The following is a 21,692-nucleotide window of genomic DNA, read 5'->3' on the forward strand; positions in this document are numbered from 1 at the left end:
ATATGAGTGCGTATACATGTGTGATTTCCAGTGGCTAAGATGACATGACAGCGTATGACTTTATTGTCATTTTCTCTATTCAGATGCTATGCGTATGACTGTATTGCTGTTTGCTATATAATGCGTATTGACTGTATTGCTGTTTGCTATATAATGCCTGGAGTCTCCAGCATGTAAGTCTTCCTGATCTTACGTATGTGCATGACAACGTAATAGAGTATTTGCTGTGCGTATGAGGCCTCCTTCACTGCGGCTAGATATCTACGGCTGGGGCAACGTACAGCAGCGAGGGCATTACTTGAGTGACCAGCGTATCATTCATGATGTCTCTCTCCTTCACCAAAAACCCAGACGTGGAGAGGAGGAGACTACTCAAGAATGTGTCCAAATGAGATCGAATCCTCTTTTATTTATACTAATGCGTAGATGATGAATAGACACGACGGTTGGGCTTCTAGAGCCTACATAAGTGCTGGTCGGCTTGATAATAGTTACATAAACAAAATAAATTCATATCTCCCTAAATACTTATCGGAATCGGATGATCTTTGGATCAATCCTACACCTCTCGACGAGAGGGATCCAATAAAAATATCCGCTGCCATAAATAAGCCGACCCACATGGAGTTTGGCCCTAGTTGCCAATTTAACAATTTAGGTCTTGTCTTTGTTTTTGTTCCAACTCCCTTCCTTTACCTTGATCATTTCCTTGATCTTGTCGTTGACTTGAGACCCAATCCTTAAAGATATTTGTCATTTCTCCAAGGGAATGTAATATAGCTTGCTCAGCTGGGGTTCCTATCTCTGAAGTGGCGGGAGGTGGGGTTTCCACCTCAGGGTTGCTTCGGGTTTGTCTTTGACGTTTAGGAGCCATGATCTCCCTTGTGGTTCAAGTTGAATTTTACATTACTTCCTTACTCGTGTGTCAAAAGCTAAAATAAATCTAGAATATACCATGATTTTAGAATATGCAATTAGTTACATCAACACACAATTGATTTTCCATTCATCCAAATTTATTTATTACAATACTTAAACCATAAATTATCAATAATCACTTATTTTATAGTATTATTCCATGGAAAACATGAGTTGGAAGGTAATAATGATGTCTAAATAAAACTTAGAGAATTGTTTCCACATAAAATCAAAATTCGAATGAATAAAGCTTAAGAATATTGGTGGAAAATTTATTGTTTTAAGAAGGTACTTGAATTCTAAAAGAAAATTTATTCACCATGACTTTTTAAATTATATGTCACACCAATATTAAGTCTACAGATTCATGACCTTTATGTGCTAGGATAAATTGAAATTCTGTGCTGTAGAGTGATATATTTTGGATAGCTGTTTAAGCAATCATAACTTATGTTAGAAAAAAATTAAATGGTCTGCCTTTAACAAAATAAATCATTAAACAAATTTATTGAATGTATTATGACCATTAAATGATTACTCTAAGGGCTTTAAGAAATTAAACAACCAAGGAGATATTCCAACAAAAGCACACCATAAACAAGAAAAGACACTGCCACCTGACCCAAAACCGGATCGGATGACTGGGAAGGTTATCCCTCCCAAAACACAAAATGAAATCATTTTACTAATAAGATGGCTCACCTGCAAGCGCACCTGCGAAGGCAACACCATATCAAACCCTTAACAAAGCTTTAATAGCTACTAGGTTTTACATTAATTAATTACAACATAAAGATCGAAACAATATCAGGAAACTCTAAACAAACCTATTGGCTACAATACATTTTAGCTATAATGATTTTAGCGCTTTGAATTCTTGATGAGAGAAGGAGCTTCTTTTGGTGCTTGGACTTGAACAAATATGCACTTCATTTGAGGTAACCTTGTGGATCATATTTATCTGCAATCGCTGTAACCTGGATGCTCCACAAAGAGATTACACAAACCTAAATTCCAGTAGTGTTAGTATGATTTTGTTGTTATCAATATAGCTTTCTTGTATTTTGATCATATCCATTTGAAAAGAGGTGTACAAATCCCAGTATGAGTTCAATCGATTGTCAAAGGGCACCCAGCCTTAGTGGTCACAGATGGATGAAATACCCAGATCTCCCCGTCAAGGACATCCATTAGTAAAAATTCAGTGTGATCTAAGATGAAATACCCCAGTAAAGACTCGAAATCACCATAAATTACTTTGGGAGCAAAGCTAAGCTTATAATTGGAAGCGAAATTATTTATTTCAATGAGCTTAAGAGCCAATATATTGAAAAAAATGAGGCAAAAATCACGTCAAGTAGGGGAGTAAAAACTTATGGGCATTAGAATTTGCAGCTCAAAATAACTGACAGACAACAACCAAGATAAGGAAATGCGAACACAATCTGGCATAGTTTGACACAATTAATTAGTTGATTAATTACATGTTTATTTGGGCTGTTACACTGTTGGGCTTCTGAGCCTACATAAGTTGCTAGCGGACTTAACAATTTGTCCATAACATAAATAAATTCATAACTTCATAAATACTTATTGGAATCGGATGATCTTTAGATCAATCCTACACCTCTCAATGAGAGGGATCCAATAAAAATATCAGCTGCCATAAATAATATGACCCACATGGAGTTTGGCCCTAGTTGCCAATTTTAACAAATACAAGTGGATAAGGGAGCGGGACCACACAACCAAAATCGGGATTTTCCGTGAAATACCATCCTTGGAACCAAATGGTTAGTAGAAGAGATCCCATAGGACTAGAATCCAAGGTTAATTCCTAAGAGGGGTCTAGGGGATAAAAATGCAGACCTAGCCCATTCTTTCCGCCAAATCCCCCCATTAATCCATGCCCAAAAGTGTTCGTGATAAGCAAACTACATTACTCAATTTCCAAATGACAATGCATACCTTTGGATTCGGGAGGCCCACCTTCAAACATACGATCATTGCAGATGGGCGAGGGACCACATGGCTAGCTCAGGTGGCGGAGAAGATGGCACAATGAGCTAGCCGGTGGCTGCTGACTGAAGACCATCTTGGAGAAAAAATTATCCTAGGAATATTACCCACAAAATGGTGGGTAACATCTGGCTCCAAATGGAATGTGATCTCTCGACAAAGTGGGCGAAGCTACTCGAACGGGAGGTCATGAGAACTCCAACAATCTCTTGGTTACCGTAGACCTATCGCCTGCACATATAATAGATGGAAAAACACGGGGTAGCATGCTTTTGCGGCGTCTCATGATCGCACATGCTAAGAAGTGGGCGAAGCTATTCGAAGTTCGAACTAGTGGTCACAAGAATTCCAACAATCTCTTGGTTACCGTAGAACTATCCCTTGCACATAATAGATGGAAAAACATGGGGTAGCATGCTTTCGCGCTGTCTCATGATCACACATGCTAATATGTTAGGCCATAAAATCAACGAAAGATAAAATATGCAAATATGCATCTATCTACCATGAGAAAAATCATATGATGTTAGTTCTAATGAGAAAAGGAACATGCAATGCATCCTACCCTAACATGCATATAGTAAGGCTAATATTAAGTGTAATCATAAAGCCAGTGCAACCAACATATGATCACATCAATATACATATGCTTGCTAGTATGATTACTCATGTATCAACCCCCAAATCAAATGTGGACATAGTCACATGGCGGATGAAGCGGGCGGGAGGCGGGAAAATATGATCTCCATCTGAGGTAAAGGGAAGTCCTAGGAGAAAGAAAACTGGTCAATCTAGAGGTCCCGAGCTTTCCTTCTATGTACACAATGGTGGAATGAATGATCACTCTCAAGAACTCCTCATCACAATCATTGTGTGTAGTATCATGCTTTGAGTATGTCACACGATTGTGATGAGAGGGGAACGAAGGGTGAGAGAAAGGAGTGCAACAAATAGGTCGCTCAATGTGATGGTCACATTGAAGAGAGGAGGTCGTGGAGTGATCATAATCCTGAGGATGGGTCAAAGGGGATAAAGTATATTCAATGAAGGGTTCTTTCTTGACACCATATTCAGAAAGGGGAAAAGGGGCATGGTCACTCGAGGTCATATCAAAAGAGATGAGGGAATTACTTGAGGAAGACTCAAGGTGGTGAACAAGAGGGAAAGGCAAAGGGGAGGGCGAAGTATCATATTCAACGAGATTTCCTTCCCCACAATCTAAAGGCTCAAGTGATTTGAATACATAGTCATAAGGTGGGTAGGTGGGAGCCTCATTTCTTTCCTCATTATAAGCATCAAAGATTGGGCTTTCGTTAAAAGGAGAATCAAATACTTCCAACTGTCCTTGAGGGAAAATAATAATTCTTCTTCCCAAAGGCATCGATGGATATGTTATTGCAAGTAATGTCCAGGATAAAGGAAAAACCAATCTCAATCTCATCTTCCTTGTCAGTATCATAAATGGGAGCACAATCAAATTGGGGCCCAACAATCTCCCATTTCTCCTTTTCAATGCGGAAATAATCTCCAATGTCATTCTCCAAGGAGCTCATGGGATCACCTTCCTCAAGGTTTTCAAAAGGAGAGTCATTAGAAGTGATATCCTTGAGAAGGGTAAGGTCAGTGTCGGCCTTACTTTCCATAACTTCATTGTCCTCAACACATGTGCTCTCAAAATCATCCTGCTGATCCAGGTGGATATTGGTGGCCACCTGCCAAGTCCACTTGGACCCCCACCATTGTCTTTCTCAACATTTTCAGTTTCCTTAATTGTAGCACAACTTACTATTTTTAGCAGTTTTTCGGGTCCTGAACTTCCGGAGCCGTTTTGAGGCCCTAAACGACGTTTTTTGGGGAATCCGGGGGCAACACGAGTCCATGGAATAGACTGGTGTTGCCCGTTCCAACAATGATAGTGCTCGGATAGATCTTTCTAATGAGCTATTGTACGCGTCAAACGGAGATCATATGCCAAAGTTACGACCCCGGGAAGTTGATGTACCAACTTACCCCCAAACGGGGCCCACAGTTTGGCGTTTCATCTCCTAGGGTTAGGTTTTGGAATGTTAAGGGTTTGTTCCATTGTTTCTCAACAATAAATAGGCCTTCGAGCCTCATTGTAACACAGTTCAGAGGCATGTAGCCATCACATCTCTTCTCAGAGATAAGCTACCATCGCCCTAGCTAGTTTATTTCCATTTCTGTTTGTAAGCATATTTCAGTATTTTCCATTAATGAAATGAAGTATTATTTCCGCTGCATCTTTGTGTATATGGTTATCTCTGTAATTTGTTGCGTTCCTGTTTAAATCCGGATCAGTGGTATCAGAGCGGTCTGCTTTTTCTCTGTTTTTCTTTGCATGTCCCCAACAAGGTCGGGATATAAGGAGTTAGGGCTTGAACTGGTTGAACCTTTGCAAGACCAGCCTCGCAAATCCCGACGGCCTCCCATGGCGGACGAGAAGAAAGACGAGGGGGCAGGAGATCCCATCAAAATCTTGCTCGAAGAAGTGCTCGAGTGACAACGGAACGCGATGATGGACAACTTTGCGCAGATCCTTCAGCGGCTACCCAGAAGCGGCGCATCGGCTTCCAGCAGCTCCTCTGGAAACGCCACACCCTTTAAGGTACAAGTTAATTTTGAAATCCCCATATTCGAGGGTCAGATAGACGCCGATGCCGTAGATAAATGGTTAAATCTGCTAGAGGGTTATTTTTCTGTTCATGAATTTTTGAGTCGGGAAAAGATTGTTTTTGCTCTTCTCAAAGCAGCCCCCCACGTCAAGGACTGGTGGGAAACCTACTGCGAGCAGAAGGATGAAAGTACTGGCTCACTATTTTCAGCCGCACCCACCTGGGATTCGTTCCGGGATGCCATCAAGGAGCAGTACTACCCTGTCGGAAGCTATGAGGATGAATACATAAAGTGGACCACGCTGCGGCAGGGAAGGGACCAAGATGTGCCGGAGTTCACCAATCTTTTCCATACCCTTCGCACAAAGTTGGGTATCAAGGATTCGGAGCAACATTTGATACTCAAATACCGTGGCTGCCTGCACAAGTACATCCAGGAAGAAATACAGTTCCTAAACATCCCCTCGCTCGGCGCAGCATACTGGTATGCCGTCAAGGTCGAGCAGAAGTTTAAACAAAAGAAGCGAGACTTTGGATCTGCGAATCCAAAGCAGGGAAAGGTGCCCCTAAACCACAGAACAAAGGACAAAGCCAAGGCGGGACAGCCCAAGACAACCAGCCGAAGCTGCAAGCAAAGAGCAACGCCGCGAAGCCGAGAAAGGACACTGGAAAATGGTGCGAGTTCCATAAGAGCTCCACTCACAACACAAGTGAGTGTCGGGCCAAGCAGTCACTGGTGGCTGAGCTAAAGGTTTCAGAATCAGATGCATGTTCCGACTCTGAGTCAGAACCCGATAAGGGGTATGAAAAAGGGAAGCAGATCATTGATGCGGATCCCAGCGCCACTGTTGCTACCGCAAAGATCCAGAAAAATGAACCCGAAGATCCAGAGGAGGAGGAGCGTCTCTTCCACTCCCAGATGTGGGTAAAGGGCTCCCCGATACAGTTCATTGTTGATAGCGGGAGTCAAAAGAACCTCATTTCGGCAGAGGTCGTGAAGCGGTTGGGCTTACCGACCACAACACATCCACAACCATACACCATTGGATGACATTCTGATCTTCAGCCAGAGTTGGGAAGAGCACCTCCACCATATCCGACAGGTTCTCCAAACACTGCGGCAACACAAGCTATGTGCCAATTTGGAGAAATGCACTTTTGGCATGACCGAGGTTCAGTATCTGGGATACATCATTGATGAACAGGGGGTGCATGTCGATCCAACCAAGGTCCAAGTCATTCGGGATTGGCCCTCTCCAACCACTCTAACAGAGCTCCGCAGCTTTCTAGGTCTTGCCAACTTCTACCGCAGGTTTGTGTTGGGATTTTCTCATATTTCTTGGCCCTTGAGTCAAGTCACCAAGGGCGGGGCGAAAGCAAAATTCTTTTGGTCTGAATCTCAACAGAAGGCATTCAGGGAATTGAAGGATCGCCTCTGCACGACACCAGTGCTCGCGTTACCAGATTTACAACAACCATTTGAGGTCGAGACAGATGCCTCTGACTATGCTATTGGGGCAGTCCTTACTCAACATGGACATCCAGTGGCATATCACAGTGAAACACTTTCAGACACCGTCCGGAAGTACCCCACTTATGATAAAGAGATGTATTCCATTGTACAGGCCTGCCGACAATGGAAGCATTACATTTTGGGGAAGGAAACGGTCATCCACACAGACCACCGACCTCTGCAGTTCATACAGACCCAAGGGAAATTGCAGAATGATCGCCATCAGAAGTGGTCTACATACCTGCAACAGTTTCACTTGAATATCAAGTATAAAAAGGGCAGCACCAATAATGTTGCAGATTGCCTCAGTCGACCACCGATCATGGCGCTAACCACCGTGCTCAACTCTTGAGGGCACGAGACTTCTGATTGGCCACTTCTCTACAAAAGCGACCCAGAATTTGGCCACACATACCAGACACTCTTGGAGGGTCGGCAGGTTGCAGATTTTCACCTCCACGATGCCCTATTATGCCACCTCGGTCACCTTTGTGTTCCTTCAAGCGAGCGTGCCAAGATGATTTGGGAAGCACACTACAGTCGGGCTGCTGGGCATTTCGGGGTCGAGAAAACAGTGGCAGTACTGCAAAACTATTTCTATTGGCCGAATCTTCGACAGGATGTTGGGAAGTACATCCGATCATGTACTGCTTGTGCCATTGCCAAACCGACCATTAAGAAGCAAGGCCTCTATACCCCGTTGCCTACCCCTAGTCGACCTTGGGAATCCATCTCCATGGATTACATGTCAGGCCTTCCTTCCACTAAGCATGGAAATGACTGTGTTTTTGTGGTCGTCGACAGGTTCTCAAAGATGGCCATTATGATGGCCTGCAAGAAAAATATCACAGCAGAAGCCACTGCTAAACTCTTCTTTGAACGAGTGTGGGTGCACTTTGGGATCCCACAGTCTATCATCTCAGATCGGGACAGTCGGTTTCTCAGCACCTTTTGGTCCAGTCTCTGGTCAATGCTGGACACCAAACTCACGAAGTCCACAGCGTTCCATCCTCAAACTGATGGCTAGACAGAGGTTGTCAATAGGATGATTGTGCACATTCTGCGCATGTATAACTCAAAGCATCCACGCACATGGGACGAGAGCCTCCCCTACGTTCAGCACAGCTACAACCGAGCTCTTCACAGCTCCACTGGCCATAGCCCTTTTCAGGTGGGTTTGGGATTCCAGCCACTATGCCCCATTGATGTGGCCATACCACTTGCAGCTACTCACATGAATTCAACTCATGTCCAGTCCGAAACAGATAAGGCCACCAGCTTCATTGAGCGCATCCAACATATTCGCCAGCAGGTCCATGACATTCTTGAGAAATCAAATGCCAAGTACAAGCAGCGACATGATCAACATCGGGTGCCACACAAGTTTCAGGTGGGCGACAAAGTCTGGTTGCATTTGCAAAAGGAACGTCTTACTGGAGCCTATCGGAAATTGAGACCACTCCGATATGGTCCTTACACCATTACTAAGGCTATGGGAGACAATGCATTTGAGCTCAGCATTCCCCCATTCCTTGGCCTGCACCCAGTATTCAATGTGGACCGCCTTCGGCCATACTTTCCACCATTGCTAGACACATCCGACATTGCAGAACAGCTCAAACCCACGGAATTAAATCCAGATTGCATGGAACAAGCTGCAACTGATCGGATCATGGACACACAGATCAAGAACACTCGCCAACAGAATATCCAACTGTATCGAGTTGTCAAAGCGGGCCAACTCCTTCAGCAGGGCAAGTGGCTCACCAGGGAACAAGTTCAGCAGAAGTTTCCTCATCTCATGGAGGAGCTCAACGCAATGGGGACCATTGCTTCCTAAGGGGGGAGGAATGATCCAGGTGGATATTGGTGGCCACCTGCCAAGTCCACCTGGACCCCCACCATTGTCTTTCTCAGCATTTTCAGTTTCCTTAATTGTAGCACAACTTACTATTTTTAGCAGTTTTTCGGGTCCTGAACTTCCGGAGCCGTTTTGAGGCCCTAAACGACGTTTTTTGGGGAATCCGAGGCAACACGAGTCTATGGAATGGACTGGTGTTGCCTGTTCCAACAATGATAGTGCTCGGATAGATCTTTCTAGTGAGCTATTGTACGCGTCAAACGGAGATCATATGCCAAAGTTATGACCCCGGGAAGTTGATGTACCAACTTACCCCCAAATGGGGCCCACAGTTTGGTGTTTCATCTCCTAGGGTTAGGTTTTGGAATGTTAAGGGTTTGTTCCATTGTTTCTCAACAATAAATAGGCCTTCGAGCCTCATTGTAACACAGTTCAGAGGCATGTAGCCATCACATCTCTTCTCAGAGATAAGCTACCATCGCCCTAGATAGTTTATTTCCATTTCTGTTTGTAAGCATATTTCAGTATTTTCCATTAATGAAATGAAGTATTATTTCCGCTGCATCTTTGTGTATATGGCTATCTCTGTAATTTGTTGCGTTCCTGTTTAAATCCGGATCACCTGCCCATCCTGCAGCCCCAATGAGGACTCATCTTCCTGCTTATCACTGAGGTCCTCATGGTCATCTTCATCTTGGTTGGTTGACGAGCGAGACCTCTCTTCTTCTCTCTTCTCTTGGAGAATGGCTTAGGTATTTGTTACATGATTCTGGTGGTATGATTCTAGGAGGAGAGCATTAGTAGGGTTCTCTTTATATTCACATTTCATCTTATGAAGCTTCACTTCTTCATCATATAAGCAGGAGAAAACTTAAATAGAATTATATTCCCTTACTACTTCCCTGCATGACCTACTATATTCATCGATTCTTTCTTGCGTGACTTGGAGGCTCGTTGGATCCAATTCTTCGTCATCCTCAGGGGAGGTATTCCCTATCACATTGTTATTGATGAGGTTATCCAAAATATTCACAACACAAGTTATGTGAGCAAGGTTGAGGAGACGACTAGGATCCTCTTCATAAGCATACCTTACTATGTCGAGTTGTAATTCTTGCGACCTCTAAAACCTGAGCATGAATTCCATATTCATGCCCTCCAACATATTTTGAAAAGATTCTGCATATTCTACCACTTTCTTTTGTAGTTCCTGAATCTCTCGGTTATTGAGTTTTTCAAATATAGGACCAAGAGAATCTCCATTTTCTTTGATTTTGCATATTAAGATTATAATGGAGTTGCCAGGGTGAACTAGAGTGCCTTGATAGATGCTTACTTCACCCTACAAGCGTTAACTTTAAAGCTCAATGAAGAACTAGGGCTTCTTTTTTCCAGTGGAGTCGCCAATAATGATATGTCGTCTGGGGAAGAAAACACACGTCTCGTGTCCCCAACAATGACGCCAAAATGTTACCACTCAAACTAGCAGGGGACCTAAGGGGGATCCCTAAAGGGAAAATGCTAGGCCAAGCGAAACAAATGGAGACTTATCCCACTGTCACCTCAGCTAAGGCTCCCTTTTATTTACGGACTTTCACCGATGGGAGGAGACCCGATATGTATGGAGTCACTAATGAATGATAAGTCAATGGATATGAGTGACTCAAACAAACCCTTTCCCAGAAAAGTTTGAAGGATGGAGCTTGCTTTCTTTCTAAGCGAGGTACTATGTATTCTAGGGAAAGGAAAAGAGGATTTGTGGGTGAGGTTTATGGGATAAGACTTGTGAAGGAGTTCTATAATACCTAAAATCCTTGTTAGAATTGGTATCTCGGATGATTCTTGAAGCATGATCTTTTAAAGGAGTGGGACCACACGGGGCCAAGTGGACCCAATCTAGGGTATGAGGAAAGTATGTAGCAACCAATGATATTCTTACCCTAGACAAGGTGGGGGAAAGGATCAAAGAAAGAATTTCACTTGAAGATGTTGTTTTGACCCTATGAGGTACTAGCCTTGGGGATGGCAGGGCAAGTTTTGATCTCGAAGCTAGGGCTTGGATTTTCTCCCAACTCCACTGTTGGAATGGCTTCAAAATTGGAGGGGAGCTAGAGGAAAGGCCAGTGCAGGAGACCCTAGGAGATCAAATTTTTTTGATGGCTAGCTTGTCGGGAAATTGATGCCCTAGGTACCCCAACTTGGCTAGACCTGGAAGGAGGTGAAAGAATATGATTTTTAGTGACCACCCTTGGTAGACCAGTGCCTTAATATTTGGGAGAATGGAGTCTATGATGAATATGAGTAGGATTTCTTGGTTTCCAATCAAGGAGGCCTCAAGATCACTTTGCTTGCCTTTCTAGGTCAAGAAGAAGCAACCTTGCAGCTTTTATACTTCAATGTGCAAAAGGAATGGCTTATCAAGGTCAAATTCTTTGATAGAATTACCCCTAGGAGATTTCACTCATATTACATGGCCCATACATTGAGAGATGCTATAATAGAGACAAATTCCACAATTTTAAGTAGTGAATGCATGCAACAATTAGCCCTAGAACAACGAAAATCCAAATGCATAGTATATGACAAAAGTAAACAAGAATAACATTAAAAAGCATGTACTTACATGTAATATAGTATATCCAACCATTCACAATTGACAATAGAGAAGCTGCAAGAAAAGATAGACCAATATCCACACATCAAAACTCATCCATAAAGCTCCATTTCATCCACTAAGAAAAAGTGCGAAATCCTTAAGAGATAGAAGAGATCCAATCCAAAGTGATGATGAGCAAATGAACTCATCTCACTTGTATTTATACACAACTTCGGAGTTCGAATTATCCTCCTTGGCCTACATAAGCCCCAAAAATAAAATAATGTTCTAATAATACAATTTTTGGTGACAAGCCCACCAAACTAGCTCATAAATGAAAAAGTAAGCCTCTCAAGAGGTCAAATAATAATCTATGCATGTCATAGGGCCCTCTAAGAGGCCTAATGAGGTCCATGGGTGCCACAATGAAGAATAGGACCCTCAAAAGCAGTGGACAAGGGGTTGGCCCCTTATAATAACCTGTGGTGCTCCAAATGACATGTGGGGGCACACAAGTGTCCTCATGGGTCTCCAAACAAATCGAAGATGCCTGTAGATCGCCTGCAAGGGCTAGGATGATGGTGTAGGTGATGCCACATCATCGTGCAAGTCCTGGATCATCTGCCAAGTGTATGGTGTAGATCTGGGGCCAACTAGGCATGATGGATCAGGTGCATCCTCCTCGTCCAATAAGTGAACCACGAGAAATCTCTGAATGACTGTGGGGATCCATGGACTACAATTTGTTGTTGTGGAGGCCCATGGCTCTCAACACTCACCCTACATGTGCCAATGTAGCCCTCTGGAGGATATGGACCCCTTATAGGGAGACCAAACCCAAGATGGAAACCATCTGCAATCCTGTATAAGATTCAATGTGTCCCCTAACCTTCCAATACAACAAGTCATTAGAGAAATCGAGTAAATGAGCTTACCTAATCATGGACCACAGGTGGGGACTTCATAATGGCCTACCCTTCCATAATGGGCTTCGGGATGTGCCAATATCCCCTAAACTCCAAATGGGGTTAATTAGTAATCCTATTAGGTGGTTTCTACTTCTAAAAGGGAGAATATAGTGAAAGTACATCCGTCAAAAGGTGGTGGCATGTGGCAGATAGGTGAATGAAGTAGGGAATGAGAAGGGGCAACCCTGGGTCATATGTTGGGGTACAAGGGTAGCTAATAAGAGGGAAGCCCAGACTTGGGGGTTTATAATGTATAGGAGAGAGCAATCGCAGTACATGAAGTGCTCCGGCCTTGATTTTTCCAACCTTCTTTATATGCCTTTTATCTTTTACCTTTTTATGATTTTCTTTGATTAACTGCTTGGGGCTCAAGGGGTAAGAGCATGATGCATAAGATATAGTGGCGAATGCCTCCTTTTAAGTGGGGTGGTTCATTGCCCACCAGGGGTTGGGACAATCATGGGTTCCTATATGATGAAAGAGGTTCATAGAAGCTATAGGAACCAGGGTGATGGCCATGATGATGAGGTAGAGCTCATGTATTGGGTTTTGCCCACATGGTAAATGTATTTGTCTCGACCATCTTTTGCATTTTGTGGTACATTTTCCTGTTGAAAGTGTCCATATATGCTTTTATGTTTCTTTTTAGCTACATCAACCTCTGGGCTTCATTCCAGGCTATGACCCAAGGTGTGGGCAAGAGAAAGGGGAAAGCTAACCCTATGTGGACCCAATGGAGGAATGTGGACCCAGGCAGGAGAAATGATGAATGGGGTAATAAGGAATGGAAAGAGGATAATATAAACGGATAAGGGAGTGGGACCACACAACTAAAATCCATGTCAAATGCCCAAATACAAACAAGCATGCGCACTTGATTGCAAAATGAATAAAGTACCTTTTGATTGGAAGTCCACCTTCCAACATGTGTTCTTGTGGCTTGCCAAATGGGCGAGGAAACATATGAATGATGCAGGTGGCGGAGATATGAATGGCACATTATAATCGGCTACTAGTGGTTGTTAGGGTCTGCTGGCTGCTGGCTAGAAGAGATGATAAGAGAAAAAATTCTCCTATGGGGTCACCCACTTTTGGTGGGTAACATGCCCCTTCTACACGAACTAGCTCCTTGTAGAGGTAAATCAGCCCATGAGAGACAAGCATATTTTTAATGGGAACCAAACCTGGGTGGGTAGGATAAAAACACCCCACTTTAACCACCAAGGTTGGACCCCATTGATCTGCACATGATCTTATGGGCAAGCAAGGTTCCTCTAAATAAAATTTAGTGTTCAAATGGTTCCGAAGATGCCTCCATTGATCCAAGACTTAGCCTATGGGAAATGCAAAACTGGAATAGGAATAAAGAGCATCTGGTATTAAGTAGCGAACAAGCAAAAAGTATATATTTTCAGCATAATTAAGGAATATGCCTTTTGCACTTACCAAATGAGATAATAAACGACTATGGAAGCAAATAGACCAGTGGCATAAGGAGGCAAAAGCTATAATAAGGTTAACATGATTGCTACCAAAGTAGGTCGATTGACATAGCTACTTCTAGGCTAGCAACTTTCCACCTCATAATTCATGTCCTCTCACCAAAGCTCAATCTTGGTCCAATAGGAAGGGAAACATATATACTCCTTTCTATTATTAGGGGTTAGGAAACACCCACCTATTGTTCTCTCCTTGTAATATGCACAGTTATGTCTCTTCGAGGGCCACCACTCCATGTCTCGGTTCCATGACGACATGATTTCATTGATCAATTACTCTAATGTCAACCTAAATCAAATAACTTAATTATGTAATATTTACAGTAAGGGGTTCCCTTGCCTAAGTATGCACGTCAGGTCATGATAATAGGTATGTTTTGCACCAGATTTTTTGGCTTGCCACTATACATTCAAATTTCTATTCTAACATGCCTGTAGTGTTGGAATCATCATTCCTGATAAAAACTAATCATCTAGATCAGGTATTACATAGTACATACTGTATAGTGCAACAATATCCAATAGGGACTTCACCTTGGCAGTGGAGCTTAGGTGTCTATAAGTTTAAGGGGCTGAATTATGATATTGTTCCCTTTTATTTCCTTTTTACGATATACATTATGACTTTTTCATAGTTATACAACTGTAAACTACTGAAATGCTTGCAGTAAGATAACAAATTTCAGTGTAATCATGTTGCTGCTTCAATTAGTTTGCTTTGTATGTGTCACTTTTGCAGAAGCTCAGAATAGTGTGACGGTATATCTTAAGTTTGCATCTCCAGGCAAAGAGAGACAAGATTCAGTGTTTAATGGGCTTCAGGTATCTTTATTGCCGCTTCTTGAACTCATGATTACATAGATTCAGATCTTGTTTCTATTTAGTGTTTTGATTTAATTGTTACAGTTACCAGTGCAAGCATAGAAGAATTTATCCCTTTTAAAGATCCAGGAAAGGGAGCTGAACTAATGGTACGAAGCTCCTACGAGCTGATGCTTCAAGTTATTTTGTAGACAAGATTAGTTTTACTTGAAGCAAGCTTACTAGGTGTCAATTCCAGTAAGTGCGAGTCTATGTTTGATCTATTTCCGTCCTTTTTGCCCCTTCCCTCTTCTATTCTACATTATTCTTGACCATGATCAATAGTACTGAACATTAGCCAGGGTAAGAACTTTTAATGCACGAGTGAACTTCATCTGAATCTGCTGTTGAGCACTAAATGTGATGCATTATTTTGTATTTTAAGACGTTGGTTACAAGTTTCTGAATTCTTTGTACTTTGTATGAAAAACTTGTAGCTGAAACATTCAACCTCAAGTTGTTAGGAATATACAGCACGTCAATGATTGGGTGGAGAAAACAGGTCCAGGACAATATTTTTCTATTTTAAACTAGGGTAGGGTCTGTTACCTCCCAAACCCTCACTTGTATGTCTAAAAGTCCCCAGCACAAAGTGAACACCCAAGGGAAACTAAGAGGGTTACCCATTGTCACCTCAGTTACTTTCTCTCTCACTTTAGGTTGGCTCTTCTGCAACACAAGGGGGGTATCTCTAAGTAGGGATTAATAAGGCTATGGAGTGGAGGCTTTAGCTGATCCTTGATAGGCTTTAGGTTGTTTCATAGCATAGTAAAATAATGGAGTGATAGAGGGCAGGGGACTAATGCCTATCCAATATAGGGCAAATGGAGTCAAGGGGCTGTTGATTTTCTAGTGCAATCAAGACTAGTACAGTTTTTCATATTGATAACTACTTCCAATGATACAATTAGTCTTCTTATAGCATTCCAATCATTAAGCAGTTATACATGAAAAATTTCAACCATTCATTTTCTTCAATAGAGCAACAGAGATCACAGTAAATAGTAAACAAGAGACAAGAGACACCATTATTTAGGTTAGCAGCCAGGTGTAATATTCCTAATGGAAATATTAAGTGATAATAGCCATAAATTTCTTACATGCAACCAAAAGTCAAAAACACTGCAGAAATATCAGCACATCACAATTTACTCCAAAAGACACTGAGCCATTTTATTATATATCATGGTAGGAGTACAATAGGCAAGAACAAGTGCACTTAGGCTTGCCAAAGGCAAGCTAGACAAATCCCAGGTGAGAAAACAAGGTGCCCGGATGATGGGAAGTGACTCCTCTATGCTCTGCGTTGCCCTGGAAATCTACACTGCTGGCTGGAAAGAGACCTCTGTTTGAGCCCTCTAGACTGTTCAGAAAATTCTGCCAAATTAATCTTGGCCTCCCCTCAATAAACCCGGAAAGACCCAGAAAGGGTTGGGCCTAGTTTTACCGATCACTCGGAACCCAAAATGTAAGCTCACTCCTCCCAACCGACTGCCAAATAATTCTTTTGGTTTGGGGCACCAAAACTCCTCCAAAAATTCCGCAAAATTAGGAGTAGACTCCTTGAGGCCAATGAAGCAAAACCCATAAATGATTTGGGCTAATTCCTACGTCCTAGAATTACCCAAATTTGGTGCTACACCCTCCTTGACAGTTTATGCATCCCCCACAATTCAAACTGCTGAATATATCACAAAATCATTCTCAATTAGCCGTAGGATTGCCCTGCAAATTTCCTCCGGAAGGTGTGAGTGAAATTCCTTCCAAACCCGACACAAATAAGATGAATCCAGCCCCACAAATTCTACCCAATAACACTTCTGTGCAGGCCCTAAAAGGTGAGTTTGGCTCTCTTAGGAGCAGTAACTTCCAGCCCTGAAATTATCCACAAATGCTGGTCCACCTTCAATAAAATTTCTCCTAAATTCGCTCGCCAAAATTACCTTTGGAACTCCCTCAACTTAGTGGTACGATTTCTGCCCCTGTGTCCTCTTAGAATTTTGAACTAGCTGAAGAAAGAGTTGATGTGTCCCACGAACTCCAACAAATATCTCCCCACTAAGTTCTGAATACTCTGCTAGGGTGACAGTCGAAGTCCACCAAAGGTAGTGGTGAAATTCCTGCTTGGGAATTCCTTGTGCTAAACAACACTGGTTTACTTGGCTAAACAATTCAAGGAAACTTGTGTTCAAAAGTTAGATTGTCAAAATATACCAAATGGAGGCCTACTTGCCTTATTTATAGAAGTTGGTCCTCTCTCTCTTGGTGGACCCCATTTTCCACTAACTCGCACCCCCTTTGTTTCTCTCTCTTCCTTCACAAGTGCGAATTATCCCCAAGGGTCGAATTGCCTTCTTTCATGGCCCCCATTGTGATGTTCATTTTTCTGGTGTTCCTTATGGATGGACTTTCATGGTTGGAGGTGTTACTGCTCAAACTAGAAGGGGACCTAAGGGGAATCCCTAAAGGGCAAATGCTAGGCTAAGGGCAACAAATAGAGTCTTAGCCCACTATCACCTCAGCTAAGGTTCCCTTTTATTACGGACTTTCACCGATGGGAGAAGACTCGATATGTATGGAGTCACTAATGAATGACAAGTCAATGGATATGAGTGACCCAGATCCTTTCCCAGAAGGTTTTGAAGGATGGAGCTTGCTTGCTTTCTAAGCAAGGTACTGTCATGTCCCCATTTCTATTCTTCTTCATAGTATAGCCAGGGTGGATTTCCAAGGCAGAGGATGGCCAGGTTCGTGGAGTAGGTTATGTCATCAAGGGTCCCGATGGAGTTTTGAGGAGTTTCTATGAGGTCCAACAACATTCGCTTGGTGTATTCCATCATCTGCATAGTTTGTCTTTCGTTTCAGCGCATTCCAACAACTTTCAGAAAACTGAGTTATTAGTGGGCTTGACTTAAGTAATTACGCTTAAGGTGGCATTCTGGGAGGAATACATGGCCGAACACCTTAGTGTAATAGCTCGTTGGAACGAGAATGAGAAAATCTACATGATTGGATGGTTAAATGAGAGTTTCAGTGACCTAGAGAGACATGATGGCCAATTTACCATTTTCTCACATTAAAAATAATATTTTAATTGAAATAAAAGAGGGAAAAGTGCTCCATGATTAAAATAATAATAAAATAGAAGGTTCTAGAGGAGTTCATCAAATCTATAAAAGAGAAGGAGGAGACCATTGGAGGGCATCTTGGATTTTTATATTGTTTCTTGTATGAGAGGTTGAGAACCCAATTCTCTACTCCATTGGTAGCCCCAGGATGGAAACCCTCAGGTGATTTAGTGAGATTGGGCGAGTCCCATCTCCCCTTGGTGAGTTCATCCAGAATTCACATGAGAGCTTAACAGTGGCAGTTTGGTTCAGTTTTGGTGGAGGGCCCGTGCAACATTGGAGCAGATCCTTGAGGCCAGTTCTATCCCAGTTATCTCAGCTATTTTTGGTATTCCAACCTGTCAAACTCCAGTTTATACATTATAATAACAACTGAGGTTATTACTGCTCATTGTATGATTGATTTACATGCATTCTCTTGTTCTATTTTACATGGCAATTTTCTATTTATGAATGGAAGATTTATCCGAAGTATTTATGAGTTAAAATTTTGAGAAAACCCGAAATTGTTCCATTTGGGACATTATAGTGGTATCAAAGCATCGAACTTGGCTCAGCCTGCGAGATTTCAGTTTTAATTGCATGTTGTCAAAAGTCTATTCCGAAGGTGCCGAAACCATCATTTTATTGTTAAAAAAATAAAATTAAAAAAATAAATGATCTATTTTACAAAATGGAGGCCGAACTTCATATTTGATTTTGAGGTCGATTTGTTATTTTTTTGGGCATCGAACCCAACGAAACATGTGAAGGTCGAAGTATGGTGAAAAGTGGGGCCAAATGATATTTTGAATATTTGAAGGGCCGCTAAGCTAAAATTATTTAGCGAATAATTTTTATTCAAAGCCAAAAGGTCGAATCTTTAAAGGGAGTTGTCCACATTATTATTGAAGGACGAATTATTGCAGGGAGACGCTGTTTCTAAAGGAGATTGAAGATGGGAAAATTTGCTGTTTGATCCCGTCACCCATGCGCGAGTCGAGAACCCTGGCGGCAGACTGAGCGAAATGCCAAGAAATCGAACTCAGCCAAATTTCTCAAGTCAAAGCCGACCAGTATCCAAATTTCATATTCCGAGTGGAATTCTGTTTTTATTCTCCGCTTCTTCCACTCCGCTTTGTTCGACGATTGTTGCTAGCATTTGAATAACCACGTCGAACGAGAGTGACGACGCTTTGGGTCAGCGACTATCAACGAAACTGAGGGGTCGCAAAAGCGGAGAAGGATGTCGAGACTGATGACGATTGTGCCATGAGTGCTCATGCGCCTCTAGAGAAGAGGTGGGGAGACATAGAGCTGTAGTCGAGAGGACTACAGAAGAAGGGCGGGATCCTTGAGGTGCCCAAACTCTTGGATCACATACGGCTACGGGAGCCCTTAACGACAGTAGGATGATGACAGGTGTTGGGTGGAGCAAGGTGTGATGAAGCGGAAAGGCAGTGCTAGAGTGGAGAAGTCTGTAGTAGCACAGTGGAGGTTGCAGCAATGTGAGAGTCACATAAGAGGTTGCAGCAACACAGTGGCAGCAAAGGGAGCACATGATAGCAGCGGAAGTAGCTTCAACATCAAGAGGCTTCCAGACTGACCGGGATGTCAGTATTTGGGTAAAGTCAGTTACTTACTTCTCGGTAACTGAGTTGCAGTGCAACACTTAGCAGTGGCAGTGCCATGGGCAACATGAGGCAACATGTTGAGAGGGAGCTGGAATACAGATGTAGCAGTGGCAGTGGCAGTGTCATGGGCAACAGTACAGGAAGCATCAATGCAGTGGATGTAGGGCAGCAGGAATAACATCAACACAGAAGACCAATGCATATGATCAGTGTAACGCTTCCATGGTGAAGTGTTGTTAGAGCACATTCCTCGCTAGGAGGGAGTGTTGATTTTGGGTAGCATCAGATCTGATCTAGCCTTGAAAATTGGTGGAGAGGCAAAGGAACATGAGATCTCCAGGACCCAGAAGTCGTTTGGAGAAATTCCACTTGGATGAAGAGATATTAAAATAATTAATATTTTTAATGGGTCTTGTTGATGGTGCTGGACTCGCCAACATGTCAAGGGGATCTCCCTGGTAAGAAGTCCCAATTAGACCTCACACTGTTTGGTGTAGGAGTCCTAGCAGTGGGTCGTAAGGTAATGCCTTGACTGCGATGTTGCATAGAGGCAAGTAAGATAACTCTGTCAGTAGCAAGGGTGTGATTGATGTAGTGAGTCAAGGAAGGTGTATGAGAGGTTCTAACACTTCGAAGGGAGAAGAAGGTGAAGGTGAGTTCCAGGTTGAAAGGGATCAGTCCCAACTCGGCTAGGAACACACAACACAAAAGGACATGCACAACTTTCGGCGGAGCAGTCCACTCAGATGCGACAGTCACATCATACAAGGTAAGATAACACGTACAACACTCACGGATCAGTTCGAGACGAGTGTGATGATTGTTACAACAAGGTTCATGTGAAAGGTCTGTTTAATGTCTGACAGAGCAATCGACATGGATGGTGACAACATTAACAACAAGATTCATATAATTGCATGTGAATCAGTTCATAAACAAGCACATAAGTTAAACAACATATATCATTAAGGCAACCGGAGCAGTCCAACTACAATAACAACATATGCATGAAAATGTGCTGGCTCTTATTATATAAAGAAGTGTAGGTCTCAATCATACAATACATCCATGTAAATCTGCTAGCCCCAACAGTGGAACGTTACAGCCACATCCACCTGCTCCTCGAAAGAGATGTACTAGCTCTGTGCAGTGGAGAAGCCAAGGCGTGTTACAATACTATCCAAGCTTTCTTCAAGGTAGTCTTAATAGAAGCTTGGTTGATCAAAAGCCTCTATAATGAGTTATGAGGGACTATTTATGGCAAAAGGTGGGGTGACCCTTGACATTCCCCTTTGTGACATTTCAACTGCCCTCATGACTCTTCACCTACTCTATGACTGTTACATCCAACCATTGACACTTGACTTACAGTTGACATGACTCAACATCACAATGCACATGTACTCATGTGAGACAACATGGCTTGAGCAAGCTTTGCATGACATCACTGACACTCGGTCCACCGTGATGAGACCATCTCTTTGACATGCTTGTGATGGATAAGGTAGTGAGTTGATGCCAAACTTGGTTGTCCATGATGGTGTTCATGCAACTCATGGTGACATCTTGTTGAAGCGAACTCTTGCCTCCGTTGCAACCGCTGCATTGGTTCGGCCCCTTCATCCAACTCGTCTGCTAACATGCACATTGTCTTCTTGAGTACAGTTGAACCGGAAACACACTGATGCATAGTGTCCGTGCTAATCTTCAAGTGTGTGCTGGTGGTCATGCGCATCAACTTGCTGAAGTACATGTTCAGCCCCAGTTGGACTTGCTTCTTGTCTTTGCCTTCATGAGTGTGTTGAATGGGTTGTATAATGTATTGCATGCATGCGCTCAATGACATGCATGCCGCTGAATCCCTTGCATGCGATCAACAACACTGCTCACCATGTCTACTCTGTGTCAGCTGCTGGGATGGATCCTTAACTTGTATAGGCGCAGTTTCATCCGTGAGTGCGTGTTGCGTCCACTGTTGTTCCTGTTCCTGTTGTAACTCATTACTGCTGTTCCTGTTCCTGTTGTAACTCATTCGTCTGTCTCTGCAGCTTCATGTTCTTCTTGAGTTGCTGCTTCAACACAT

The 21,692-nt window shown here is 42.7% G+C and overlaps 1 protein-coding gene across 1 annotated transcript in view; it reads left to right on the forward strand.

Annotated features, from left to right (window-relative positions):
* The window catches only part of ISPD (Nucleotide-diphospho-sugar transferases superfamily protein), a 418,080-nt gene that overhangs the window by 75,003 nt on the left and 321,385 nt on the right, over positions 1–21,692 (forward strand). The window contains exon 6 of the mRNA XM_089393569.1: positions 14,747–14,829. Coding sequence (XP_089249695.1) covers positions 14,747–14,829 — 83 coding nt within the window. The remainder of the gene's footprint in view (positions 1–14,746; positions 14,830–21,692) is intronic.

This window comes from Pinus tabuliformis, chromosome 1_2, assembly GCF_031772625.1.
Source record: "Pinus tabuliformis cultivar Carrire ecotype Pingquan chromosome 1_2, CPIR1, whole genome shotgun sequence".
Lineage (NCBI taxonomy): Eukaryota > Viridiplantae > Streptophyta > Pinopsida > Pinales > Pinaceae > Pinus > Pinus tabuliformis.